Source organism: Bombus affinis, chromosome 13 (genome assembly GCF_024516045.1).
Source record: "Bombus affinis isolate iyBomAffi1 chromosome 13, iyBomAffi1.2, whole genome shotgun sequence".
Taxonomy (NCBI): domain Eukaryota; kingdom Metazoa; phylum Arthropoda; class Insecta; order Hymenoptera; family Apidae; genus Bombus; species Bombus affinis.
In genome coordinates, this window is record NC_066356.1 from 1,379,064 (window position 1) to 1,407,050 (window position 27,987).

Genomic DNA, 27,987 nt, shown 5'->3' on the forward strand with positions numbered 1-27,987 from the left:
GTTCGGTGATTGATTAAAATGATGATTTTTTGACTCTTTCTGTATGAACTGAAAAAATCAAATAAAATTACGAGATCATCGAAATACTTTTAGGTTGTGCATTCAATTTTTGCTTTAAATTATCAGACACAGGCTGCGACGATCATTGGTATCTAACGACAATCTTCCACATTCCACTTGCGTCAAGAAGTAAAAACCACGCTTCAACCAAGAAATAAGAAAAAGAAAATGACTTCTACGAAACAGTGTCCGACTTAACCGCGCCAATTACACGAAGCCTCAAGTGAAAGATAAGTTGATGTTCAGTCTCTGTCGCCTCTGCGACCGATTCGAAGAAACAAACGCCTGACCCGATGTACGCGACCAGCCGAGTGGCTCGTTATACAAAAATTTTACGACTCAGTGTCCTCAGTCCCTCTGAGACGAAATGAGCTCTCGTCTGCGCTCCAGTCGACGGATAATGAGTCTGTTGTTCCTCCAATTAGACCGAACGCGAAGCACGGCTAGGAAGGGCAGGAATAAGCGAAAAGGAGCTTGGGCACGATACTCGGCCGGCTCTACGTGCTAAGTGTTCCACTTCAGCCCGACCAAATCCTTGAGCTTCTCCTACCATTTCCGTTTCCCCGGGTACTCTCGCTTTCGCGCAATGGCCACCTAAAAACGCAGGAAAAACTAAAAGTGGTCGTTGTAGAAAAGGGTTGTATACCGCAGCGAACAATAGCTATTTCGTTTCACGGATGAAAAGGCAGTCGCGTGAATGCATGCCTGTTTTCGCCGGTACTTTTCATCTTTAAACGTAAACGTAAACATGCCGCGTCCCCTTTCGTCTCGGCCATTCTTTCTCAGGGGTTTTTAACGCAATCAGAGATCAGTCGTGTTTTTGCGTCAACGAGAAACTAAAAGGAGACCTTAATGATTAATTATTATGAAAACGCTGGGTACGCTCTGTACTTTCCTTGTTTAGATGATCACTGAAAACTATTAGTTTTTTAAAGAAAATTTAGTAAAAATAAATCTCTCATGCATCGTGATTAAGTCAGGTCAACTATTTTAATTCATTTGATTTATTTACTTCATTAATACATTTAACTAATTTACTTATTTACTTGATTTATTTAATCAACTTATTTACCAATGTATTAAAATGGTTCGGAGAAACAATTGACAAAACAAGGACGAACGATACAAAAGCAATTTGATTTAATTTGTTTGCTTTAATTTATTTCGAGGTTCTCAGTTGTTTTCCCTATAGAGAGTCGATGCAACAGAATAAAGAACAGTTTGTATTGTATACAACAAGCGTGATGATCCACGGTACTACGCGTTTGCTAATGCGAAACGTATTTCTCCGTGACATATTGATGAATCACTTTAATAGCCTCGAATGTCTCGATACCAACAGGTTTGATTTCTGATGCTGGCAACAGGAATCCATAATTTCCACCGGGTAATTCGTAAGTATACGACAAGCTGATACCTGCTTTGCCCATAGCCCAATCATCGCTGCCTCCAGCAGCTGGATCTAATAATTTTGAAAAAAAAATATAAAATAAATAAATTGTATAAGTAATGATAATACAGATAAGAAGAGTAGATAGTAGCTACTTGACTTGACGTGCTACTTGTAACAAAAATTTTATGGAAGATTATATAATATATAACCGCTCGAAAAACGGCACGAACTTATAGGATGACTTAATAGATTTTGATTTTTATCTTGCAAGTAAGATCAGTTCGAAAGAATTGCTTACACAGATGATTGGCAGAAGTTCCATAAGTGTATTGAGTTTTACGAGATTTGGCGATAGCTGTTGCACACTGGATGGCAACCTTACGCTGGGAAAATCAAAATAAAGATGTTCTTAATAACAAAACATCTAGAACTTCGTAGATGCGATTAACACCTGTTAGAAAAATTTACTAACCAGTTCTGGTTCGTTAGAAGGTACCTTAGACGTCCAGCCCCAAGGGTATAAGATGTACTGTAAAAGTTATATTTCCAATATTTTATTATGTACAGCATTGCTTTGATAATTCGCCTACTAATAGAAAATAACGCGCCGATTCCATTAAATTTTTAAGTATTCTAAATCACATTTATATATCCATAAAATTTCGAACGTGCAACTATTCCGCTGTATTTATATGATGAAAGTAATTTTTCAATTAGTAAAAGTTTACGGTATACGAATACGTGACCAGCAAGCGGAATGAAAATGTGCCGCTTTTCAATTTGTTTGAAATGTTCAAAAAATTAAATCAGTATTCCTTGATCCTATTTAATTAAAATTTGATCAGTTACCTGGCCGTAGGAATGGAACGTAAGGTAGGCCTTGATCTGTCCTTTTCGTGCCAAAATAAAATCTCTCAAGTGTTGGTTTTCCGGCTCGGAGAATGGTCTAGGCCCGGCGTAAGTATCGCTGCATGGGTTGTTGGATGCACCAGTTGCTACAAACAAATAATTATATTTTAATTAATAAAAATAACAAAATACGAAGGATAATTCTCCTTGTGTAGCTATCGTCTCTCTAATAATTAAAAAATATTATTTTTGAAAGAAATGCGCTTCACTTTGTATAATAGGGGAAACTAAAATTGCATCAAGTGAAAAATGAACAATCTTCCAAGGGAGCAGCGGGTTGAAGGTAATCTAACGAAAATGTTTAGAACACACGTCGAATTTCCTCGCGAAATCTTTAATACGAGAAAATGATGCCACGAATTTTTCGTAACAAGCAACTTTTAAATAGTAGAACAAATTAGAGGTATCTGAATTTAGAGACTTGCTGCTCCGCTATCATCTTTATCTCGTGCTATTTTTATTTGGTAGAAATTTAGCAAATAAGAAAAATTAAAGCTGGAAATGACTCTCGAAATAATCTCGATACTGCGAATTATTTCAATTAACAGGCAGAAATGTTTTCGGTAAAGTTAATGTGGAATATCAAGGTGTACCTAAATCATAGAAATGGCGTAAATGAATAAATTTTACACAAATTTTTCGTTTGAACGTATGCCGTTGGATAAAATAAATACAATTTCCATACTTTTTCCTATACTTCCCCGTACAAGTGATAAGTCAAGAAGCAAAGAATTTCTAATTTATCCCAACTCTTGATACAAGTATTTCCTCAATACAATTAAAATTCACTTCCTCGATCAGTATAAATTCGAATAATCGTTAGAGTCAAAATTCCGAGAATGAATCAGCATCTCAAATTGATGAAAACGTTTATAGCTATTAAACCGCTTCTTTTCCTGTATGTCACGTAAGATTGATATTCCGAAATCGTCGTTTCGATAGAGCGTGAATAAAGAGGTGACATTGTGAGCGCAACGAAATTCACGATCGACGTCCGAATTACGTCACCGAATAGCTCACACACTCCGTCAAAAGTCAGCTTATCAAACGAAAAAGGATAGAGAAATAACGAGCAAGTTTTTATCACGCCTGATCGTAACTTGTCTAGAGAACGACAGATAATTGCGCTCCAAAGAAAAGTTAGAGAGAACAATAGCTGAGTTAACCGTGACACAGTACATTTCTCGTAGTAGGAGACATATACATATATGAGAAAGATAAAGAGAGAAACGTGTTAGTTAACAATTGCATGGCCCCATTCTTGTGAAGTTATTTGCCAGCTAGAAATTGTTTATACCGTCATCTAAACAAGATGTCGCTAATTAATTTGCGATATAGTATCTATCACCGTTTCGAAATACAGCGATAAAACATTCTGATCCTATCGCAAACATGTTTGCATAATGAATCGTATTTATTAGGTCGTCCGAAAAGTTTCTTTCATTTTATAAGAAAATAATGGATGCACAACATTTTCCGTTTTATATTATTTTATCGAATTACGTATGATCCATTTTGTTCTATCAAAATAAAGATCACAACATTCGACAGATTAGGTTTCATGTTTGTGCAAAGATGCATCGTTGTAAAAGACGTGTCTCTAAAAGAAAGACACTTTTCGGACAACTTAATATTAAAATCGTGGCCGTATGAATCTCGATTGAATTTGCACAGGTATAAAAAGTTTTTCTAACAGATATTTCTCCTTTTCTCTTTTGCAGTAAATATTATAATTTTCTTATTGAGACTTTTTTCTCGATCAATCGAACGATGTTTAACTCGATGTTGATAATACACTATCTATAGTCTGGTCGTTTACACGCGCTACAATATCATTATCATTGAAATATTAATTTCATTTGTTGGAATTATCATTTGATAAAAGAGGAACGTGTAAACATTTAAGCAGATTTTTAATCGATCGACACGACGATTAATTGCTAATAATTAAATCTAATTATTAATAATTTGTTTCTTCAACGAGCACAAGGTTTTATAAGACGTCTGCCTTAGATACATTGTATTGTAAGTAAAAAATGGAAATTTACCCATCCATTCCATGTCGTAATTTCGGTTCCCATCGACACCCTTGCAAGTCAATCCCGTGTTTGATCTTGTTTTTCTCCACAATCGGTTCTAAAGTACATTTTGTAAAATATGTACCGATTAAAAGTTCTTCGAATGGTTTGATAGGATGGATAATTCTTGTTATCAATGAAATATCCTTACCGAAGATTTGCTGTGCGTAAATTCGTAGCCATCCGGATTCAAAACTGGTAGAACGTACCAGTCGATATTCGTCAAAAGATTTTTGTGACCTGTCAATAGTAGCTCTACCATGTAAAGAACTGTTGCTGGAGCGATCCATTCCCTAGCATGAATTCCGCCATCAATGAAAATAGCCGGTTTATTCTGCCCACCCGTCGACAACTTTAAGACTTTCATCGATCGTCCTTCATAAGAATTACCTATGGTAATTAAGGAGGCTACATCGGCGTAAGTGTTTGTTAGATAGTTTAGATATTCGTTTACCTGTAAATAATTTAAACAATTATTATTTTATTATCGTTGCATGGCCGGTCCCTTCTTCCAAATAATTTCAATAATATGTATTCCATTAAAAAATAAGATCAAATTTTAATAGCTCGAACGGTCTCCTAAACCTCGATTAGCATAGATTTCTTTTTCAACTATGATCTAATTATAATTATAATCTGTAACGTTGTGGATTTTTTGAGCTTACGTACTTCTTTATAGTTAGGATAGTAAGTAAAAGATAAATGCCCGGAAGCAGCATAGTTCTTGGTTAGTGCCTTTAATTTACGCTCCATTCCTTGCGCAATGTATTCTTGCATGACCAGTCGTTGAACATCGTCGATCAGAACCGTGTAATTCATACGATGTTGCTTAAGGAGATTTTTGAACTCTTCGATTTCGTCCGCCGTCACGAAAACGTCCACGAGATCATGAGTGCTTCTTACAAAATCGAATCCAGGTGTGTCCACGTAATTTTTCAGCAACGAGAGTTGTTCGGCTGTCTCGTAGGAAATAGAAAGCGCCTGCATCCTATCAATTTTTTAAAGGTATCCTGCTTACGTTTGATTTGTAACTTTTTAGCGAAAACGAGATATCCAAGTAGTCGAAATACTCTTTGTAATTCGAGATTAAATTAGAAATTTAGATATTCGAATCTTTTCTCTCGAAGTATTCTGTTTCTCTTATACTTGAATATAAAGCTCTTTCTACCAAGATTCTAAGTAAGGAAAGATGTCTTAACAAGAAAGTTTGATCGAGAATGCACTTCGAAATCATAAATCATCCGATTGAAGCCTACAAAATTTTAAGAGCACTTAAACGATAAAACTTCCTCGCGTTCTTACATTTTTGCATGAACGATCGCATAAATAACGTATTATTGTTAATAATCATCGAATAAAAGTAGAAAAGAAAAAATACATATATATATACATATACGTATAAAAGTAAAACGTACCCATTCAAGGGAGGAAGAACTTCTTCGTCGACGGCTAGGACAGCCGCGACAAAAATTGTCGCGATTATAAAGAAGATACGCATGATGACTGTTTTCGATTGAAACTACTCGTTATTTCTCTTTTATATATCGCATCGTATCTACGCAAACCAATCAAGATTCATTTACGTGATACGAAATATATTGTTCGCTGCATTTAACAAGGCTTCTAGATTGGAAAAATGTTTGGAAATATGAAATCGTTACCAGAAGTAATAGAAAGTCAGATAAGATCAATCTGAGAAAGACAGACACAGTTATCTCAACAGATAGCGTTAAAGATTTCATGTATTAAGACTTCAATTGTAGAATCAATGATTCGACAATCACTTTTTCGTTTGAAAACACTCGATAATATTGATATACGGTTTATTCAATGATAAGAATCATGCATCATTAATATAATAAATCTCTTGTCTGATTAGTTCTGTATATGGTGCAAAGGACCTGCGGAATTCAATTTTTCGATAAATAAATAGAATAATCGCAATGCTATAAGTTTAATTAGTTAATCCTTTTAAACGATCGATCGAAGTAATTGTTCAAGTAAAAGTCAAATATTACTCGAGTAAATACTCCGATCTATCTAGGTTTGCATAATGAATTTTCTAATCTTTCGTGCATTCTACGTGCATATTTCAAAGTGCATACTTTTAAATATGTCCATACACAAATTCTGGTCCAAGTTTCGAACATAGCTTGCGAGAAATTTAATATTACTTCAGCTAATGCATCGATCTATTGAGTAGAATTCGTAAATCTCTATACAGGCATTTCATAGGTTGAAAGAAACGTAACAAAGAAAACTGAAAGCCTAATCGTGTGGACGCACAATTTGTTCAATTGATGGGAATATGGGAATCTAGATGGAAGCGACGCTCACTTTTATCATACGTAGGTAAGGAAGAGAGTGAATTTCCAACATATGGGTTACCTTTGATACTTGAATTACACTGTACTTTTATTTTACACGTGAAATTTATATGTATATAAATTCTTCTATCCTTATCGCAGGCATTCAGTTTCGTTGATATTGGTTCTTAATATTCAAATCTTCACAGGAGACTATAGATATATCTTAACTTAGGTTAAATATCTTTGGTACTTTTGGTAATTGCACATTAATATTACACTGTGATGTCACCCACACTGTGATGGAATCAAAAGTGGCGCTTTTCTCAGAAAGAAAAAATCGCAGTCTTCCAGCTTTTTTTCCAGCAGTGTAACTATAGAACAGCTAACTATCCTCCGATATTGATTTTGTATATATTATAGAAATCAATATTCTGAATAATTTTTTCCTATACATATAAGTGGTGGACTCGCCACTTAATTTCACTTCACAGTTAATTTTAGCTATAATTGTGCATCTGCGGTATGCGTCAGTATTGGCTACCGGCCTCTGGCCGCTTATTTTCTGTTTATAAACGAGAGTCAGGCGAGCTTAAAGACCTCAGACATAATCTGCATATGCGAAGCTGTAAGAAGCGTTTGTCACAACTTATAATTCAATTAAAAGTGCATAGGATTAATATATTGGGTTTAGGTTTATGTTAGATTTTTCAATCCGGCCGCCGCAAGGCAGCTGGCAATGCTTACATAAATTTATAACAAATTAATTATAAAAATAGTAGGAGAACGAATAATTGATATTATTTTATGGAAACATTACGGATTGAGAGAGCAACTCCAAGCTCAGACCCAATATATTTATAATAATTGCGTTTAATTGAGTTATAACAGGCATTTTTTACAATCTTAGATACGCACGTTGTGCACGGGACCTTTAAGGTCGTCAGATCCTCGTTTATAAACAGAAGATAAGTGGCCAGTAATCAATACTAACATATGCGCTTTCACAATTTACACAGACTGCAGGCAGAATTTACAGTAGCGGTAACGGTAGTTCTCTGCAAATACTTTAGAAACTAAGCGTGTCCAGCACTTACATATGTGGAAAAATGTCAGCTAAAATGATGAATTTCACAACATATCCAAAAATCATTGAAGTCAGAGGGTAGGTAGCTTTTCTACAGTTTCACACATCATAGCAGCGAGGGACCCTTATGTCTTAGTTTTCCAACAAGAAATTTTAAGCGGAAGTAATCTTTTTGGTAGCTGAGCGGAAGTTTGAAAAAGTTTGAAAAAGCTAACGAAAGACAGGTAATTTCTCTATCCCTCCTTGTCCTACATAGTTCATACGTCTGTTCTTATCACACAATATAGCCCTCTCTTTCTAACATCGCTCATATGTCTGTCCTTGTCGCACACAATTGCTTTTCCTGCCCACGGATGTGCTGCCATCTATACAACAACACTTGAAGTTTCCGTTTCTTCCCTACATGGTAAATGGCAGTATATGACTCGTCGGTAGACAAAATGTGCTATATTGTGCAACAAAGGCAAATTTATATCTTGTGTTCAACGGAAAGCCAATACTGTGCGACAGAAATGAACAATACGGGCGGTATTAGAGAAAGAGAGAGAGGGAAACACTATACAAAGATAGACATGCTTATCGTTAAAGGAATGAGATTAATCATTCTAGGATCGCTGGACAAGCGATTAAACGATTAAATGATTAAACATTTGATTAACTTTAATCGCACATTTATTAAAATCTTTTTATAATGTATAAGTTATAAAAGTCTGAAAGTTCTACTAATATGATTTTCATAATTCCTAATCCGAATTGATTAACATTAATTAATTTCGACCAGTACTATTAATTGTGTGACATATTGATCTTCAATTTTTGTGGGCTTTGTGGAAAACAAATGTCATGGTAAGGAATTTTGTTCGTCGTGACCAATTTTTGTAGAAGATCTGTGGAATCATTCTGTGGTAGGCGTATCTTGTTTTGTGGAAAATGACAGTTACTTGTGGGAAATTAATTTCGTTTGCGAAGCGTGACTAATTCTTGGGAATTGTTCATAGGAAAACTAAAAATTTTGTTATACTCGTATTTTCCGAGATTTTTCTTAAAGGCAAACGAACTTATCACGCAACTCCATGTGATTATTAATTAATAAGATGATTAAGTAAATCGTCGAATAGATGCTTTCTTATTATTAATAAAATGATGAAACCGAACAATCTACAGACACGTATTTGCTTAATACCTTGTTTTTCTTTGACGACTATTTTCCCCCTTATCGTTGATACTAGTATAGCTACAAAATTGTTTGAAATCGGGAGAAGGTAAAGTATGGGTGTACTCGTTTGTAGAGACGAATCCATTTAGTTTGCGAACGTAGGTTGCATTTGGTAAGACGGAAATAGGATCAAAGTGACGAACTTTTTGTAAGCGATCTACGTGCAATAGCAAGGGCGATTGGTGTAATTGTGTCGTTTCGATCGTTTCAGTTGCTGTTCTATCGTTCGATTTTGTATCTTGCGAAACGACTTCCATGTGCCATCTGCAAGAAAAATGGAAAGGTTCTTTTAAACTAGGACAAAAGAAAAGATACAAGGAAAGAAAAGGGAAAAAGTAAGGGGAAAAAGGAAAACAAAGAAAGGGAATAAAAAAGAAGGAAAAGGCTCTTCCTTTTATTGTTATCAAATAAAATATTCGATGCTTGTAAAAACAATGATTCAGCTAGCTGAATGTGGCTTAATCATACGAAAATGGAGGAATTAATTTTTTCTAAATTAAACTCGGAAAATTAAGAAAAATCAGTCATCGAATATCTTGTGTTCACAAATATCCTATGCAGCGAATTAGTCAGTTTGTTGAATGCTGGTTACTTTTGCTCTGAAAGTAAAATGTTTCGAAAAACCTAACTCAAAGAACGGAGAAACATTAACTGCATACCAGGGTCAGACACTTTTTATTTGAGACGAAAATAATGCGTAAAAAGTTCAAATAATTACTTCAAATAAACTGGCAAACTAATTTGTTTAAAAATAAGATAGTTTGCAAATAAATTTCAAAATCTTATTTGAGGAATAAATTTTCTCCAAATAATTAATTTGCCAAATATTTAATTATTTCACATAAAAGTAGAAAAATAAAATACATATAATAAGCTATACCTATGCAAAACATTTCTCGATGTCAGATTATACATAGTCGACCTTCTCTTCTCTAATTTCTTAGTCGTCAGAGGATTCATAGCAGCTTCGTCAGCGATAATATTTCTCAGTTGTTCGAGGAATTCGTCGACGAAGTTACTTTGGGTGAAGAGCGGGTGTTGCAAGAGCGCTACAGACGTAGCTCTTGTTTCGGGATCCATGCGAAGACATTGAGATAAGAAGTCGACCGTCATCGAGTTCCAAGTGGGAAATAATTTACGAATCGAAACGACGCTCGAGTGAGTTGGTCCTACCAGCTCGTCCGCACTTGCGTGTCGCAACATTTGACTAGATCTGCCAGGACTGATCATCGTTTGATGCCTCGTGCACAGTCTTCCTAAAAATTTCATTGTAATTACTTCGTCAACTGGTAATACGAACGAATATCTATGAAAGTTATCATCGACGGTAAAAACTTACCCAAGACTTTGGTTATTCGATAGAGCTGATCTACGTCGCTCTCGCCAGGAAAAAGAGCATCTCCCGTAAGCAGCTCCGCGTAAAGACAACCTACCGCCCAAACGTCGACCGCTTTGCCATATCGTGCATCACCAACAAGAAGCTCCGGTGCTCGATACCACCTTGTTGCTACGTAATCCGTACAGGACTCATTGACGCTATTTGTGAAACGTGCAAACCCGAAATCACAGAGTTTGATCACTCCGTTCGGAGATACGAGAATATTTTCAGGCTTGATATCACGATGCATTACCTAATAAGGATCAGTGTTCGAATTAAAAATCCTTTAATCTCGATTTAGTTGAATTACCACCTAAGTATGTATTATACGGGCATTTATACGGAATAAGACAAAGCTAAAAAAAGATCATTAGATATGTATATTCCACGTGCTACAAAAATATCTTATCAACTAAATCGAAACTAAACGATAGCAACAGGCGAACCTTTTGAACGCTGTACAATCTTTCTCGTCCACTTACATTTCTGCTATGACAGAAGCTCAAACCGCGAAGGATTTGATAAACATGTCGCCTGGACACTTCCCAGCCTAGACCGTTTCCGATACGTTCCAGCTCATCCAGCAAGGTGTGATCCAAATACTCGAAGACAAGATAGAATCGTTTCCTTTGGCGGAACACTTCGATCATATTTACTAGATTATCGTGACACAATTGCTACAAATACATGCGCCATTCTCATTCTCGTTCTTACTGACTCTAACGGAAAGAAATTTAATTCGATGTCGACTGTTAATCAGTCTCGAAATCCAATTAATCGCAGTGTGAATTTCTTTTTAATACACGTCGAATTTATCATTTTTTTGTATGCTTATACATAATTTATATGTATATATTGTAACCAATGCAACCAAGTCCAATTTCCAAACTCACAAGATTAATAATAAGATATGATTTATGATAGCGTTTGACAAATAGAATCCAAAGATATTATTTTAAAAGTTGTGCGTATATACAGTTCATACATACAATCTTAGACTTGGACGTCGATCGATATCATTCATTAATACTATACAATCTCATTATATCTCTTCAAATACAATTATACGCTTGATGCACCACGTACTTTCAACATTCTGATTTCACGAAATGCCATTTCTCGCACTTGATGGTCCTCCTCGGTTTCCAAAAATCTCTTAATGGCTACGAACTGCCCACTTTCACGATGTCTGCATTTCATCACTACACCGTAGCTGCCTTCTCCTACGATTTCTAACATTTCGTATTTCTCCATTTTGTTCAAACAGATTTATATAACAAAGAAAAGATTTATACGTAAGGTATATAACGGGTTTCCTGTAACAAGGAGGTATGCATGGAAGGTAATAAAATAAATAACAAAGTAACTTCAGAAATAAAGTAATATACACGCGTTGCAGCACGCTGAATTATGATAATTACAGCGTTGAAAATATTTACATTGGTTATTTACACTTCTTAGCTTTTGGACGAATACAAGTTATATCCTCGTAAGAAACTATGATCGTCGAGCTGTCAATGTACACGATATACATATCTCACTGTTTATCACACCACTAACGATGCGAAGAGTCAAATAATCTCAAATATTCTTAAACGTAAAGTGCACAAAAATAGTACATGATCAAATTTGATTAATTATGAGGCAAATTGCTTAGCTTGACCCAAATATTCTACTAACACAGCTAACCCTATAAGACAGACGCGTTATATGGAAATTAACCCTCGTTAAAATTTGACATTCAGAGCAGTATGTTCAGAATAGTACGTACAAAATATCAAATACATGGTTCGACGTTAAAACAACTCTGAGATACTTTAATCGTCTAACAAAGTACATAGACACACTGCCGTTCAAAAATATCCGGATACTTGCTTACTTTTGATAGGATGAAATTTAATAACAGAATTGCGAGTAAAAATTATATGTCGATAAATAACGATTTCATTCTGTATTATTTCGTTCTTACAAAACGATAAAATTGATTATTGGAAAACTAATAGATACGCATTGAAATAAAATTCAACAGTTATAAAACATTTATAAAATTTAACAGTTATGGAACAGTCAATGAAATTTTTAAAAAAACATTTCGCAATGGCTCATTACTTTCACTCTCTAAGATACGGATCGGATAAGAAAGGTTCATCTAAAATAATAATGAAATTATATTTAAAAATTGTTAATAAATACCACAGACAAATAAACACATTTATGGATCACAAATTGAATTTCGATACAAAGCAAGCAAATAACTGAAATTAACTATTTCTTAATTCTAAAAAGAGATGATAAGTATTGATTTTAGTTATTAGTTTCTCGTTAATCTACGAATCAGCTAAAGTGTTCGAATACTTGTAAGCTGTACTTACTTACTCACACGCGAGCGTAATCCAAATCCTAGTTCGATAAAAAAACGTTCTATTTATCCAATTTCCATTTTCTTGCAAGATATTCGCAATTATGAGAAAAGTATACGAGCGGTCAAAGTGGAGAAATCAACTTTTGATCGGTGTTTAAAAACACCAACGAGTTTCGACTTGCTCGCCATCGGACTGGTTGGAAGCGACACGCTGGAACCGAGAATCTTTGCTAAGTAAAGATCTTCGAGGCAAAGTCCGAGAAATACTCGTACTCGTGGTGGCAAGCTGCTAGATAGATAGCCAGCACTGAAATAGCTGCACCACATGGCGGGGGTCTCTTTAATGCTGGTTAGATCCATGTGTATGCGTTTTTACGTATACGCTGCTCGCGGAACATTGTCGATGTTCAGACTAGAGGCAGACCCTCCGTGGACGAACATAGTCGCCGACTGCGGAAGTACGCTTTTCGTGAAATCGCCTCCTAGAAGTAGCTTTTTCAATACTCACCGCGGCCTCATTTATTCTCGACTTATCATCCGCAAAAATTCAATAATTTCCGGCTAATCGATCGAGATAGAAAAAGAAATATAGGAAAGGAGTAGCGTCATCAACATCACCGTCAACCATCGACATCCACCATCGGCATCCACCATCGGCATCCACCATCGGCATCCACCATTGGCATCTACCATCGCCACTATCGACAACGAGTAACGACAACGAATGTCGAAGCACAGATAGTGAGATAAATGTTCGTTAATGAAAGGTAATCGAAAAACCCTGCAACTTAATCGAGAGTAATTGTGCAAAACGATAGTAAGGCCAAAATCAAGGATAAAAAGAAATATGAATTAGTGAAAACGAAAGAATAATTTACCTCGTACGTTAAAACACGTATAGGTAAATCGCCCGTATGATACCTACTTACACATGTAGGTATAAGACGAGAGAATGAACTTACACGAGAGCGAAATTATACAAGAGCGTAAGGCAAAACTGGGTGAAATTATTTGCGTTCGTTTAGTCTGGATGATTTAACAAAACTCGTTACTCCGATCTATATCAAGTTAAATGGGAACTCTTCTCGCCAACATGTATGACGCAATATAACGCGATGTATTTCGTGAAAATGGAAAAAATATATCAAAAGTGAGAGGCTTCGGAGTTGTTGATATTTGATATTTAATTCTAACGTGCATCGCTACGACATCGTCTAAAAAAAAGTATTACTCGCTAACATACTACTCGTTGACAGTACATGCAGATTTCAGTGTCTGATGTAAAATTAATCTCAAGGAACAACTGGCTGCTGAGAATGTAACGAAACGTCGAATTCGTATTTTTAAACGAAATAGTCAGCACAGGGTTGCCAGTGGTGTATCAAAAGTTCTTCGGATCGGTATTTTGTGAAGACGTTCGATACGAAGATGCATCGGTAAGAATGAACGGTATCGTTGCATTGGGAAAATGTCGTTTAGACATTCCTCGAACATGCTCGAAAAGGTGATAATTCGAATCGAGAATCTCGTGGAACAACGGTAAATTCCTAATCATGGCCGCTTGCCATCCAACGCCGGCGATTCAACATTTGCAGACACAGGAATCGCCTCAGCTTGGCCTTGGACCTATGAACGCTGCCGGTAGCCAAGGTCAGAAGCCGATCCACCAACCACACTACTCGCCCCATTTGCTCAATTGGGTGTACCTGGCAATCGCCGATCAGAATTCTGCTCAAACACGAGATCAGGTTTTACAATTTCTCTCTCTTTCTCTCTGTGTTTCTTTCTTGCCGACAACATTTGTTTTTGATAAAAAAAAAGATCAGAAGCCTTTCAAATGATACAATGGCCCACAAAAATATTTAAACATTTATAGAAACCCTTCATAAACGAAATGTTACGTTAACGCGTTATTCCTTAATATAATCTACCTTTTTATAATAAAACAACTGAAACATTGATCATGTACTATAGTTTCAAACTATAAATTCACGTCCGATAAATATAATTCACTAAGCTCCTATATATTCAGAATACTTTTACACCTTCGTGAAATTGACTTTGGCAAAATAACCTTTTAATGACAATTGATAGAACGATGACCGATTGTGACTCCAGAGCAAACTTTTCCCAACGATATGGAGTGGTTTTTCAACGGCGACGTCGCAAACTCATACGCATCGTAGCGCACTTGATCCTTGTTGCGCGATAGGAAGCAACTTTGCGGATAATATCGGCGAGCTTGCGGATCGTTTCAGAGAAATAGGACTACTAGATAGAAAACCAACCAAGAGGCCACCACCTAGTTACCTCTGTCACCTATGCTTCAAGAAAGGTCATTACATCAAAGACTGTCCGCAGGTGTGTGTATGTGTGTATTCGTGTGTGTTCGTATGTGCGTATTTCTCAATCAAAAGCGATCCAAGATGTGATCTTCGTAACAATCAAAACGTATCAACGTAATTTCATTGACTATGTATAGATATATAATATTCTTGGATAGATCCGAGTAACAACACCGTCATGAATATTTCATGAAACGTGTCATATAGTATTTCCAACCTTTTGAGGCTGACTTTCTCATGCTTGCACCTATTAACACGTTTTATTTGAACGAAATATTAATTAGTACCCAATTAATTTGGTGATCCTATAAAAAGGTAGTAAGCAAAGTTGTGACGAGATTCTCCTCAACCTTTCGCACACCTCTTTCTTCTAAGCTAATTTTACGCATTGATTTCCATTCTCCACTATTTCCAAAATTACATTTCACTATTTCAATCTCTTAATCGTTAGTACATGACACTGTCAACATATTACTGGCTGTGTGTCTACGCTACAGTTTGGAAAATCCTCTTCACGCGATAAAATCTCTTGTGTTGTTACAGCTTATAATTGAGAACTCCATCTTATAACTCTAAAGCTAACGATATTTGAATTCATGTTTATCAAGATTCTTTTGCATGTTTTGATGAGTATTAAATGCTTCTGAAGTTTGCCTGAATATTTTGAAACGCCTCGCTTATATGATCTGACTATCAGATGGATTCGAACAAATAGAGTTCTACTATACATGAATCAAACGTTCAAAAAATGAATTACTCGAATCACTTCGTTTCACTTGCTCCCGTCACCATATAATCGATAACTAAGCATAGAATAATAATCTTCGAAATGAATACCCATTCCAGGCACGTCCAAAAGGTGAGGGTTTGACACCGTACCAAGGAAAGAAACGATGCTTTGGAGAGTACAAATGTCCCAAATGCAAGCGTAAGTGGATGTCGGGGAACAGTTGGGCTAATATGGGCCAAGAGTGCATCAAATGTCATATAAACGTTTATCCTCATAAACAGGTGAGAATGTATACTACCGATTATAAATCATTGAACACTTATTTAAATACACTTGTAATAAACTGTTCGATTGAGGATAGAATCGCACCTATTCTTTGATATGATTCGAAAAGGCATACTAAGAAACTCATAAAAATATTTTTAAAAAATGCTGTTGGCAATTTTTTTAAGTGCTAACGAAATTTCTAAATGTTTTGTATAATCTATAGAATTATATTCATAAAACTTTGGTAGTTTATTGTATCTAATATCGGAAATGGAGAAAATCTCGAAAATAAAGAGATGATCATTTTCTAAATCATTCATTCTATCAAAGTGTCCCGTGACCTGAACGTAAGCGCATATTTATCGAGACTCTATTTAAACGAGAAAATAAATACTCGGCAAACAAGTGCATGTGCAAGTAAACAAAAACTAGCAATAGAGTTTCAGGATTGCGAACGGTTGCCAAGGGAAAACTTGTTTTGAAGCCAATGTAACATTTCTTTTCCGACAAATTCCGTATGCGTTAACTCTAACGACGCAATAGGGTTAAAATATAAATGTAGTTTCGACTGGTAATATGCATTAAATTCGTACTAAAACTGTCTTCTGCCAACCTGGCAAGTAAATCGAATAACCAAGCGTTCACTGAGCGCTACGTCATATATTCATTATGCACCAACACAATTACGTTTTGTAATCTCATTACGTTTTCCGTGTTTCCAGAGACCATTAGAGAAGCCAGACGGATTGGACGTATCCGACCAGAGTAAAGTTCATCCGCAACACCTTTGTCAGAAATGTAAAACACTCGGATACTATTGCCGAAGGGACCAGTAGCAAACCAAGAACCACATTGTGGTAATAATTAGATTGAGGATTTTTATACATTTATGAGAAATTCGAAGGCGCAGGCATGCACGAAATGGGTATAATATGCAAAAATATATAAAGTATCCAAAATACTTTCTATAGTATCTAGTAGGTAACACAATTTTCTACTTAAATTTCATCTTGTTGATTATATTTATAGAAATATAAGTTTGTATAAATATCCGCAGTCTAACGATAATGCTTTGGGACTAAACAATTTTAACATATTTCGGACCAATTGCGTAAAAATATGACTATTTATCTCTAATTACCTGTTGCGGTCGTCAAAAATTGTAAATTTTAATCGTTGGTTAATCTAACGACTTGCATCCGACTTTTTACTCGACCTACGCGATATAATTCCCATGTATAAATTTTAGCCTTCCACTAATTTTATAATTGCTCTATATCTCCACCTTTGGTACATCGAACGTCTGCTGTACACCGAATACTAATTTTATACGAAACTCTCTTTTAATGAAAAATAATAAACCTAAGCTATGTACCATCGCATCGCCACGATAAGTGATACTAAAAACATGAAAGCGTTAAAATGTCTTCGTTCTTGTATTTTTCTATACAATCATGTACAACAAAGAGACATAGACATGTGAAAAAGGGGCAATTATTTAAAAATAAGTCGAATATCTAGGTTGCTTGTGCAGAATAAAAAAAAGTAAAGTGAACAGGCATCCGCGAACAGAGGACCGAAGTCAACCACAGTTACGAATATTCTAGAATCTAGAATCTAGAACGGTTGTGTCTCCAACTAATTATAGCTGCTTCACGTTCAGAATTATACGATAATTTACGCGCATACATGCGTCATCAACGCGTACGTTCAAGTAAAAGACCTACATATAAACATGTGTGTGCTACACTAATGTCGAAGGAATTGAAAGGATAAAGGGAAGAAAATCCAAGGAAAATGTTGATTTATACCTCGTTTACAAAACTGTTTCTAAATCTGTCTCGACGCTAAATGTGCGCGTACATACACCTATCTATAAGTCTGCGAAATAAGAAACATGGATACATAGGTTTCTCCTATATTTAAAAAGTCAAGCAGCACGGCTGCTTCGAATATTATTTAACGCGTTTCTCAATTACATTGTCTACTCGAGTCAAGCGTTGGGGTAGCGATGTAAGTTTACCTTGTAAAATATTTCTTGTAACTGTGTCTCAAACATGTTACAAAGCTTACAGAAATTCATATATCATAATCAAGATATAACGAGTATGTACAAAGTGATTATTCGTAATCGAACCACGGAAATCACAGTCGTGTCAGTACCTGACATGCGAAATTGGTTCGATTCTTGACCCCAGATATCTCAGATTTTACATATTCATATGTACATACATAAAATGTAAAGGAATGGAAAAAAGATGTAAATCAAAAAGGATGAATCCTCGTCTTGCAAACTGTACGTATCGATGCATACATGACGGGCTGAAAATTATATCAGTGTAGGTCAAGATTTCGAGAATTTGGATTTAGCCAAGTATCGAAACTCTTGAAGGTATCATCCCATCAATTATCGTAAAAGATTCAAGAAAAAATCTTTTTTATTAGGGTACGTTTCAATATTTATTTTAATAATTTTAATTAAAATATAATATACTTTGATTAGAAAAATGTAGTGAAATTGTTATGATAATAAACGCAAAACGCTATGGATGAAGCAGTGGATTGATCTAAACCTCTACGATTCTCAGCCCTCCAGGTATCGAGATACAAACAGTAGATTAATTTGTAATTATTTTCGTACAATTGCAAGAATTTGAACTAATTTACCACCACTCGTTCGCCTAGAAACAGTTTATAATAATATTATCCACGATATCGTAATTCGCGTCGTATTCCGGTATATCAATACATAATGATACATCGGTTAAAAGAACTAAACGTTCACAAAGATGATTATGAAGATAACGAAATTTCACGAAATACGATATCGCATCACACACATTATTATTATTTATGTATATATACGTATAATGTATACAATGTTTATGTATACATATATATTAATAATAATATCAAATTCATCATTATATATTATTATTAATATATCGTAATGTAAAATATACAAGAAACCAAAGGTTCATCTACTGCAATGTGTACTAATCTCCCTTTCGCTAAAACTTCGCCCAAAAGTTTCTCTTCTGGAATAGCAATGGTACAATATACATAATAAATATACAGTGGTCAAGGATTAGTCACGGCAAATAATCGATCCGCTGCCGGATCTTCAGTAAAGTATGCTGCAGAATTGAACATTGTTGTTGCTGCGGAATCTACAGTCATCGTCTGTAAAGAAAATACTCGGTTACATTTGCTAAGTATAACTGCAATCACTTTCTGATCAATGAAGAGAAAAATGTTTCAAAAGTTCACACGTTTCAAAAATTCACTGATATCAAATGAAGAATATACTGATGCAAAAAAAAATGTTAAAGTATCATTATTACCAATAAACTTTTGTTGGAAACATTTCTTCCTTAAGTTACCAGAATTATTTCAAATACCGCGGCAAACGATTTGTGAACAAGATAAAAGGAGAGAAAAAAGAAAAGGTAGAACGTAAATAGATTTTACCTGAGATGTATCTGTACGGAGAGAAGAATTTAGCGCTTCAGCGTGTTCTATTTCTTGATTATATGGTAAATGTTGTTCAGATTGCGAATGTAATAATGCTTGCTGGTATTGCAACTGCTGTCTCCGTTCTTCGTATTCGTTCTTCACATTTACTGTTGTAGCCTTCTCTAAATCCTTATTTCCACAAATAATCGACTTTGATAAACATTCAGAATTCTCTTCATTCGATACTTTTGGTATCGTCGATGCCACTATTGCTGACATATCTTCGGAATCGATAACGATTGATGAGGGCCGATTATGATGTGTATCATCGGCTGATACGTTGGGTTTCGGTTGAGGTGGTGCTATGGACCCGGGAAAACATGGTTGTTGTTGCTCGATCAAACTGATTACTGGTGAAGTTTGTTGTGTCTGAGGCAATTCAGACGAGGATGGTACAACCGGGATAACCGGTGGTTCTGGGAATAATTCTGCCTTCAAATTAGGTAAAAATGCATCGATCGTCCTCCAAGTTGGAGTCCACAAATTCGATGTTGGAGCCAATACATTAGCGGAAGACATGACCAGTAACATATTCTTCAACGATTCCGGTATGGCTTCGAAAAGAAGCTCGCTATTATCGGCATGCATATAAGCACGAAGTAAACTTAACACGGTAAGCCAGAGTGGTAAAAATCCAGGAAGGGTTAACAACGGATTCAAATGATGAAGGAACACTTTTGATAATAACATGGCTGCTCTCACTCTTGTCTCCTCTACACCGATAGGATCATTCGATGCTATTGGTCCAAGTAACTGAGCCAGTAGAGGGAACAGAACCTGTTCCAAACACTGAGACCACTCCACCGCTGATAACTGTGCTAAGTCGTGAGCAAGCAGGGTACTTTGAAGATATGTTATAGCTGCCGTGCGTACCTGTCTGCGAGCATCGCAACACAACCTCGCGATTCCTTGCAATAAAGGCCTCCACACGTGTAACCATAATGAAACATTTTCTGTACCATTACCTTCTTCTGCCCACCATCGAAATACTTGGGCGATCCTGGTATGAAGCGTGTGCATCAGATCCAGCAATTGTATAGGACTCTGTTGATAGGTAGCAGCGGTAGCTGCAGCAACAGGTTCATCAGTTGGACTGAGTATTTTGTTCCTTTTTCCCGAGCACTGAAGGACTGCTTCGGCGAATGTCCTCACGCAACGAATACACAATTCGAAGTTAAATGGAGTTACATGAGCCACATCTCTGACTAGAAACGTTAAGCTTTCACAGCATTTAACAAACGCAGCAGGATCGTGAGGTTGTAAATCGCGGTCCAAGACTATCGTATCGGCAGCAACAGGCAACGGTGCTTCCGTCCCTGTTGGAGACACTAGTACCCATTCAGGCACAGGACTAATCGGTCTAGGATCCAATATCGATGTTCTAGAATTGGTTGCTTCATCCAGTACGGTGTTCGATTGTTTTGGCAGCAACGCTCCGGCACCTGCACACTCCAACAAATTGAACACCACTTTCCAATCTTCCGTACTGTGAATATTAGCAGCGCCAGTTTTAAGCAACTCAAACAAACCGTACGCGATCTGTCTCGCGAGTGGTGTACTCGTAGAAGAAGGCAGATGAGCCAAGGGCAACAAAGGAGGCAAAACGGTGCACGCGTATTCTTCTCCTCGTAGTAACCGAATCGCTAATCTTAACATTCCAACAGCCACTCGTTCCAAAAGGTATGGGTGATTTTCACGTGCAGCTGTTGTTAGTAGTCCATCTAAATAACCTTGAACTACTGGCCAAATGCACGTTACTCTATCACGATTTTGAATAGTTACTTCCAACAATAATTCCAGCAAAAATACAGATACATCTTCATCGTGAGAATTTGGCAATACCAAAGCACCGACAAAAGACCGAAGCGATTCGACTTGCAAGAATTTGCTTTCCTCGATAATTTGTTTAAGATAACAAGTCCCAATAAATTCTGCAGCTCTTTTTCTTGCAGTCGTTTCCGCTGGATGAGACATGCGTGAGGTATCCATTGCTATATAGGAATATAAACTAGATAATATTCCTTGATCCACCGGAGCTGGTTTAGGTGTAATAGGTTCTCGAAGTAACGATATCTTCCCGGATGGATCGATAAAATCTTCTCCTTCAGTCAGACTCTTCGGCAATAGTCTTGCCTTGTATAACGATTGCAGACAATCGATGATATTTTTCCACGACGCTCTTATCGCATCCCCGTGTATATGAGTAATTTTGAACAGTGTACGTGCAGCTAATTGACACCTGCTACTTCCACCCAGTTGTAAAACTACTTGATCGGGCTCACCACCAGTCGCCAGACCCGTAAACTTGCATAAACTTACTATAAGAGTATCCAAGTCGCTGGTCATCCCATAATGAGCACTAATTGAAGCGCAACTGCAACATAAATAAAAACATGCGTTTTTATCGTTATTACCAATATATTCCTATTTTTTATTACGATATTTTAATCTCAGTTTAATTTAATTTAATCGATATATGAAACAAACAGGTAGAAAGCTTCAGCGACTCGACGTTGTAACGATCTATCGGGCGCTTTGTCATACGCTCTGCAAAGCGCACTTATAATAGGAGCCCATGCTTCTTCAGCTAGTTCCTTATCCACAAATTCACCACAATTCCCAATCCTTAGGTAAAAACTTTCAAAGCCGACACCTCTACGTAATAGAACTTTCCACAAGTAATTATCTTTGACCAACCCAGTCTGTTCAGCAGGCATCACGATTTCTTCACCCCTAACAAAAGATGTATAATATACAAACGATTCATAAACAATAAATACCACAATAATTATTGTTGAAGAGCATAAAGGAAAGTAATTTTACTTTATAGAAGCATATATCTCATCAAGCATCCCTTGATCGAAATCAGCACCGCCGTTCACCTTTTTTAAATTTCTTTTAAATTCGTCAACAGTCATAGGATTATTTTGTCGCTTTACATTGTAATTATGTTGATCAACGTTTAACATAATTACAGCATACGCTAAAGTAAATGCGGCATCTGCTGACGCAAACGGCCTTCCATTACTGTCCTAGAGATCAAACAAAAGATTCTTTATATTTTAACTCATTATACTACATTATATACGTAATATGTGGAATACCAAACTTACATGCCAATGTTCTGCAAATTTTTCAAGTAACAAAGAAATAAGTGGAGCTTCACCAGGAAGTCTAAAAGACTCTAGATAAAGTCGTAGAGCTTGGTCGATTCGCATATCCTTCAAATCAAAATTATGAACGAAACAATTTAAAACGCTTTTATTTTCTTTTTTACTAATATATTCTCCAATAGCTTTTTTGTCAAGCCCAGGGTTTTCCTTCAAGAATTTGGCTACTTTCTCTGGATCAGGATTGCCTGGACTTCCACCCAAAAGACCATGTTCTGTAAGTTTAGCGATTCCCTCTCGCGGATTTTCATTAAATTTTTCCGTACCGTGTACCAACCACTGTATGGGAAGAATACATATTTTTAAAATTTTTCTTAACAATAGAAAAAAAGAAATAGAAAAAGATGAAATAAAAACGGAACGAAATGGAGAAAAAGACAAAAAAAATACAGGGTTTATTTTAAACTGTAATTAGCTAAATACAAACCCGCTTATTTGCCTTTATAGCCAGCAGTTCCTCTCGTGTTGGAAGATTTGGTGATGCACTATGCCGAGACGGTTTACACAATTCTTTGTAACCTTTACATCTGATTTCCATTCCAGAGATCAATGTAAGTATGGCATCCAAGGAAACGAATTGCATATTCTGCATATTACCTATTAGTGCTGAAGCATTCTAATAACAAGATATATCGAGTGTAACTTTTAATAAAAAGATATATTTAATAAACATCTATATTTGTTTCGCATATTGGAATCAATATATTATATACCTTTGATAAAAGTTTCATTAATTCTTCATATAAATTAGTAGAATATAATCCGCAATCATAGTTTAAGTACAATTCTGCTGGTAAACCGGGTATTCTCCATAATTGTACAATGGCCTCTAAAATTAAGGAAAGTTGAATTTCCATTACATAATTGCAGGTAAACTTCCATAAACTATAGATAATAATATATAATATCCATACCAAGAGCTAGTTCACGTTGTTCATATGATATCCTATTCGAATCTGAACTTATTATTTCCATCAATTTGCTTATATAATGCTCCATTTGAAATTTCAAATGTTCCCTTTGCGATTCAAACAACAAGAATGATACTTGCAAATTCACTGCAAGGATCGACAATCGATCTGTGCCAAGAAGCTGGTAAATACAATTATAATTATTATACGGCTTTTTACATTCCTATTTCCAAGTAAAATTAACAAAAATAAATACGAATGATTACTGCATCATCATTACCAGGATAAGATTTCTACAAAGATCATCTTTCACAAGCACCAATAATGACTGAAAATTAGAAAGATAATCGGCAGCTGTTTCTAAGACTACTTGTAGTAAAGTGAGCCCGAGATGTGTCATAACTTCACTATTTTGTTTATCAAGGGGACTACACAAAGACACAAGAAACCTAAATAATTCCCGGACACATAGAGCACCATACGGTGCTAATTGTTGATGTGGCATAAAACGAACTCCTTGTGCATTTATATATTCTTCGACTTGTTCAGATTCTTTGGCTTTAGATACTTTGTTCGCACTACTTGAATTTTCATCTACCAATAAATCCTCTACACTTCCTGTCGGAGATTTTATTAATTCCACATTTTTCTCGTCATCCACTGATTTTTTTAGATTTTCTGCAAAACCAAAAAAGTGATAATTAAAACTGCAATTAAAAAAAATTAATATAAGTACCTTGATTTCCTTCCTTTAATAAATTTACTTTTTTAGTTTGATTGTGTTCATCTATTTCTGTATTTTCTATGCTTTTATCTACTTTCTGTAAAACTTGTTCTTTATCATTCACGATGTTTGTTTTATCCTCTACTTCGTTAATATTTTCTTTACATTCTTTGATATCCTTTAAATCTTCTTTCGCCCTTTTTGCATCCGATCTATCTTCCTGCTTGGTAGTATTATTTATATTATTTAAATCCTTTTTATTATGATCCTTGTTTTCATTCTTTTCTTCTTCAGCTTTTTCAGCACTACCTTGATCCAAAGAGCCTTGCATATCAACGATATTTCCCACCGAAGTAACCGGTGTTGTCAAACAACCTGGTCTAACTCTATCAGTTGGACTTGGAATATCAATATGTTGACTTTCATTATCCCCTACACTATCTGTATTCTGCCTTGCTTTCTGCTTTGAGTGACTTTTATTTCTTCTATTTTTACTACGGCTATTTTCCATATTATTTGTTCTCATTTTCTGAAAAGATACACATAGTGTATCAAAATATTATATTTCACTAACATATTTAGTAACTTACTTTCATATTCAAGACTCTAGTATCATCTACAAATTGGGGTAGTCGAGTGAAAAGATGTTGCACCATGTCTCTCAAACAATGTTCAGCTGCTTTCCTTAATAATTCTGTAACCAAAGAAACATTGTTGAAATTAAGGAAAAATTTTAATATGTTGAGAATCCTTACCACTGAGGCGTGATTCAAAACATATTCTAAAACAACTGAGCATAATTTCACAAATGCTTTCATTTGAAAGATAATCTCCAGCTGGTGATAGCATAAGAGCCCTCAAAACCTGGAGTATTCTCATTAAAACAACCCCATCTCCTGATGCATCAGTCCCAACAAATCTTGCATGCGTAACAGCATCTGCAATTGATTCTACACATTGTGCTATTGCAGGATGATCAGAATCTGTGAAAACAATAATATTCTAATACATGTTTCTGGAAATATCTTTAATGAATAAAATAAGGGATATATACTTATGAGTCCATAAGATATGATTTTATTAACAGCAGACAAAGCAAGGCTTGTAACAGGTCCGGTTGTTTCTTCTGATCTTATAATTTCCAAAAATGGTGCCAGGAACACACCTGGTTCCAAATAAGATAAATCTTTTGCCTCATTTAGTGCCTCTTTTAAACTATATAATCCTTTTATAAGAGTATCCTGATCATCATCCTTGAAAATAACCACAAAAAATGCAGATTAAGATTCAAAAATGTATAACAATTTCAATTCAAACAATTACATTATAATATATTAACATCCGTTACTATATGTTACTACTATTCTATTTACTACAACCTGTTTGCCTTGATAATGGTCAAAATATATCCACGTGACAATGACACGCATATATGTAAATATAATTAATAATTCAATTGATAGACATAAGATTATAACTGTACGAAATGGAACATATGTTTTCCCATAAAAAGAGTTAGGATAACAAAAATCGTTCTAACCTGATGAGAGTGAGAGGACCATCGAGCGCTTCGTCTCATAGCCGTTACCAGGAGGCAGAGCTCACCCTCGACAACGTATAAGCCACCTCCCGGATAGGCCATTTCTACGATTCTGCCCATCTTTTTTACAACACTTGTCCTTTACACCATCTTTACTCCGGAGAAACCTTAGAAAATACTCAATAATCTGTAACGTCAAGTGTCAAGGGAACACTCAACACGATAGTCGTCGAGTTGTCAATTTGAAGAGGCGTTCAAAACTGTGCCATTACAACTCGCATTTACGCCATCTATACTCCACCTAGCAAATAAATTAAAAATCATCGATGCTTGTAATCATATTAATATAAATTATCTAATACCTTTTTAAACAAATAAAATTCTGCTTGCTAATTTTCATGGAACCCTTAATTTTCAAATACAGTACTTTAATTTCACAGCTTTCTAAAAATTAGTCCCATGCTCCCGTTTGGAAATTATTTTATTAATGTCAGTTCATAAAAAACACCATTAACAAAATTTTTATAATATATATTAATCAAGGAAGAAGAATAAAAAAGGATATAAATTTTTAATATCATCAAGTAGTAGTAAAAATAAATAGATATTAAATTACATAAGATAATTATCTTAATGCAAGATAAAGTATAAGTATAGCATAAGATATAAAGTATAAGTATAGTATAAGATATATCATCATTTACCATATGTACAACGAGTTCGAACATTAGACGAGTTTTAAAGAATAATTGTAAGTATTGTTAGCTATTAAAAAAATAAAAAAAATATGTATATATATAATGCATACATGCACATACATATATATATCTAACCTTTTACATTAAAATAGAAAAGTCGACACCAATCTTTTTTATATTGCAGTATATGCGTATGCATGTATCAAATTTATGATAGTATCATTAAAGGTGTATATCATTTTTTCACAAACTAATGTAGAATCAAGAAATGCAAGTATCAGAAATTGTAAACTTTGTATTTAAATAATTGATCTCTTTTGGAACAAACCGATTTCTTCAGTGACAGTATTTTGTTTAAGTGACAAAATAATGAGCTAAAAAAGAAAACTTCTGGAAAGAGTGAATCATTTTTCTCGGACCTATCAAATGCATATTTTATCTTAAACTAAAAATTGGAAATGAACATGTATAAAATTTCTTTAGATTTTATTAGTGACATGTTAGATATAATTCTTAAAATGAACACAATTTACATAGTCAGCGAAAAAAATTATGAGACAGGTAGTAAAATTCGCAGATTTTTAATTTGATAAAAATGTAGCAAAATGACATTGAGATAAATTTAATTTCTGTATAATAAGTAATCAAAATAGAAGTTAGAATACAAGACCAAGTGTACTGTTATATTATTATAATAACGATTTTACCAATTTAATATGATGGATCTATCAATTTCCAGAGCAGAGGAAGTCGCTATGCCTACAACGAAAGATCAAGTTCATGAATTCATTGGATCTCACAGCATTGTGATTTTTTCTAAGACTACTTGTCCATATTGCAAAATGGCTAAACAGGTATTAAGCAAATAATTTTCTTATTTTTATTCCAACTTCAATTAATGTGACTTTATTCTAGGTCTTTGATAAAATGAATAAAAAATACCTGGCTATTGAATTGAATGAAAGGGACGATGGAGATGAAATCCAATCTATATTGGGAGAAATGACTGGAGCTAGAACAGTACCCAGGGTGTTTGTGAATGGAGTGTGCTTGGGTGGTGGAACAGATGTAAAAAAATTGTATGAGAATGGAGAATTACAAAAAATGTTTTAATATATTAACTCATACTATCCAATTCTACATTACCTGAAATATTTATGATTCTGCTTTTTAAATTCTGTATTGTTGATTTTTCTTTTTGAATTAATAAAGACTATTATTTACATGGCAAAGAATGTTATAATTATCCTTCTATTTCTACAGTAATAGTAATTGGAAATAATTGCCATCAACCAAA

At 35.1% G+C, this 27,987-nt stretch overlaps 5 protein-coding genes and 1 long non-coding RNA gene across 9 annotated transcripts; 3 read left to right on the forward strand and 3 right to left on the reverse strand.

Annotated features, from left to right (window-relative positions):
- Positions 1-1,178: 1,178 nt before the first annotated feature.
- Positions 1,179-5,997, reverse strand: LOC126922999 (carboxypeptidase B-like). Its single transcript, XM_050735970.1, has 8 exons — positions 5,856-5,997; positions 5,110-5,428; positions 4,592-4,894; positions 4,411-4,498; positions 2,303-2,448; positions 1,926-1,982; positions 1,752-1,836; positions 1,179-1,522 (listed from the first exon to the last, which is right to left on the reverse strand). Exons 1-8 carry the CDS (start codon positions 5,936-5,938, stop codon positions 1,329-1,331), a joined length of 1,275 nt encoding a protein of 424 aa, XP_050591927.1. The 5' UTR covers positions 5,939-5,997; the 3' UTR covers positions 1,179-1,328.
- A 2,495-nt stretch (positions 5,998-8,492) lies between these two features.
- On the reverse strand, positions 8,493-13,061 carry LOC126922997 (cyclin-dependent kinase-like 4). Its single transcript, XM_050735968.1, has 6 exons — positions 12,800-13,061; positions 11,514-11,743; positions 10,910-11,104; positions 10,389-10,680; positions 9,930-10,305; positions 8,493-9,313 (listed from the first exon to the last, which is right to left on the reverse strand). The coding sequence occupies exons 2-6, from the start codon at positions 11,679-11,681 to the stop codon at positions 9,010-9,012; spliced, it is 1,335 nt and encodes a 444-aa protein (XP_050591925.1). The 5' UTR covers positions 11,682-11,743; positions 12,800-13,061; the 3' UTR covers positions 8,493-9,009.
- On the forward strand, positions 10,201-11,564 carry LOC126923016 (uncharacterized). Its single transcript, XR_007713021.1, has 2 exons — positions 10,201-10,338; positions 10,412-11,564. It is a non-coding gene; the product is annotated as an uncharacterized LOC126923016 (long non-coding RNA).
- Positions 13,062-13,195: 134 nt separating the features above from the next.
- On the forward strand, positions 13,196-19,500 carry LOC126923007 (zinc finger CCHC domain-containing protein 24-like). The gene is made up of 4 exons (XM_050735989.1): positions 13,196-14,537; positions 14,908-15,150; positions 15,981-16,145; positions 16,854-19,500. The coding sequence occupies exons 1-4, from the start codon at positions 14,343-14,345 to the stop codon at positions 16,965-16,967; spliced, it is 717 nt and encodes a 238-aa protein (XP_050591946.1). The 5' UTR covers positions 13,196-14,342; the 3' UTR covers positions 16,968-19,500.
- Positions 17,549-26,260, reverse strand: LOC126922982 (Golgi-specific brefeldin A-resistance guanine nucleotide exchange factor 1). Its single transcript, XM_050735945.1, has 14 exons — positions 25,993-26,260; positions 25,507-25,705; positions 25,208-25,435; positions 25,043-25,146; positions 24,465-24,981; positions 24,009-24,406; positions 23,732-23,909; positions 23,531-23,646; positions 23,245-23,433; positions 22,761-23,096; positions 22,471-22,679; positions 22,135-22,380; positions 19,603-22,021; positions 17,549-19,314 (listed from the first exon to the last, which is right to left on the reverse strand). The coding sequence occupies exons 1-14, from the start codon at positions 26,110-26,112 to the stop codon at positions 19,213-19,215; spliced, it is 5,361 nt and encodes a 1,786-aa protein (XP_050591902.1). The 5' UTR covers positions 26,113-26,260; the 3' UTR covers positions 17,549-19,212.
- Positions 26,261-26,583: 323 nt separating this feature from the next.
- On the forward strand, positions 26,584-27,925 carry LOC126923014 (uncharacterized). 4 transcript variants are annotated; one of them, XM_050735996.1, is made up of 3 exons: positions 26,584-26,743; positions 27,430-27,544; positions 27,606-27,925. In XM_050735996.1, the coding sequence occupies exons 2-3, from the start codon at positions 27,446-27,448 to the stop codon at positions 27,801-27,803; spliced, it is 297 nt and encodes a 98-aa protein (XP_050591953.1). In that variant the 5' UTR covers positions 26,584-26,743; positions 27,430-27,445; the 3' UTR covers positions 27,804-27,925. The 4 variants fall into 4 exon arrangements, with proteins under 4 accessions (XP_050591953.1, XP_050591955.1, XP_050591956.1 ...); XM_050735998.1 differs by lacking the exon at positions 26,584-26,743 and adding an exon at positions 26,800-26,918; XM_050735999.1 differs by lacking the exon at positions 26,584-26,743 and adding an exon at positions 26,826-26,960.
- The last annotated feature ends 62 nt before the right edge of the window (positions 27,926-27,987 follow it).

Excerpts from the sequence above, each read along its gene's own strand:
- LOC126922999 (XM_050735970.1), bottom strand. The coding sequence starts at position 5,938 with ATGCGTATCTTCTTTATAATCGCGACAATTTTTGTCGCGGCTGTCCTA. Across the intron at positions 2,449-4,410 it reads TTACGACATGGAATGGATGG|CAACTGGTGCATCCAACAAC; the intron begins GTAAATTTCCAT and ends ATTTGTTTGTAG. Across the intron at positions 1,523-1,751 it reads AACTTCTGCCAATCATCTGT|ATCCAGCTGCTGGAGGCAGC; the intron begins GTAAGCAATTCT and ends CAAAATTATTAG.
- LOC126922997 (XM_050735968.1), bottom strand. The coding sequence starts at position 11,681 with ATGGAGAAATACGAAATGTTAGAAATCGTAGGAGAAGGCAGCTACGGT. Across the intron at positions 10,681-10,909 it reads GCTTCTGTCATAGCAGAAAT|GTAATGCATCGTGATATCAA; the intron begins GTAAGTGGACGA and ends GATCCTTATTAG. Across the intron at positions 10,306-10,388 it reads TCGAATAACCAAAGTCTTGG|GAAGACTGTGCACGAGGCAT; the intron begins GTAAGTTTTTAC and ends TGAAATTTTTAG.
- LOC126923007 (XM_050735989.1), top strand. The coding sequence starts at position 14,343 with ATGGCCGCTTGCCATCCAACGCCGGCGATTCAACATTTGCAGACACAG. Across the intron at positions 14,538-14,907 it reads CTGCTCAAACACGAGATCAG|AGCAAACTTTTCCCAACGAT; the intron begins GTTTTACAATTT and ends TTGTGACTCCAG. Across the intron at positions 15,151-15,980 it reads ACATCAAAGACTGTCCGCAG|GCACGTCCAAAAGGTGAGGG; the intron begins GTGTGTGTATGT and ends TACCCATTCCAG.
- LOC126922982 (XM_050735945.1), bottom strand. The coding sequence starts at position 26,112 with ATGGGCAGAATCGTAGAAATGGCCTATCCGGGAGGTGGCTTATACGTT. Across the intron at positions 23,647-23,731 it reads ACAACGTGAACTAGCTCTTG|AGGCCATTGTACAATTATGG; the intron begins GTATGGATATTA and ends CCTTAATTTTAG. Across the intron at positions 23,097-23,244 it reads CTATAAAGGCAAATAAGCGG|TGGTTGGTACACGGTACGGA; the intron begins GTTTGTATTTAG and ends CTTCCCATACAG.
- LOC126923014 (XM_050735996.1), top strand. The coding sequence starts at position 27,446 with ATGCCTACAACGAAAGATCAAGTTCATGAATTCATTGGATCTCACAGC. Across the intron at positions 27,545-27,605 it reads ATTGCAAAATGGCTAAACAG|GTCTTTGATAAAATGAATAA; the intron begins GTATTAAGCAAA and ends ACTTTATTCTAG.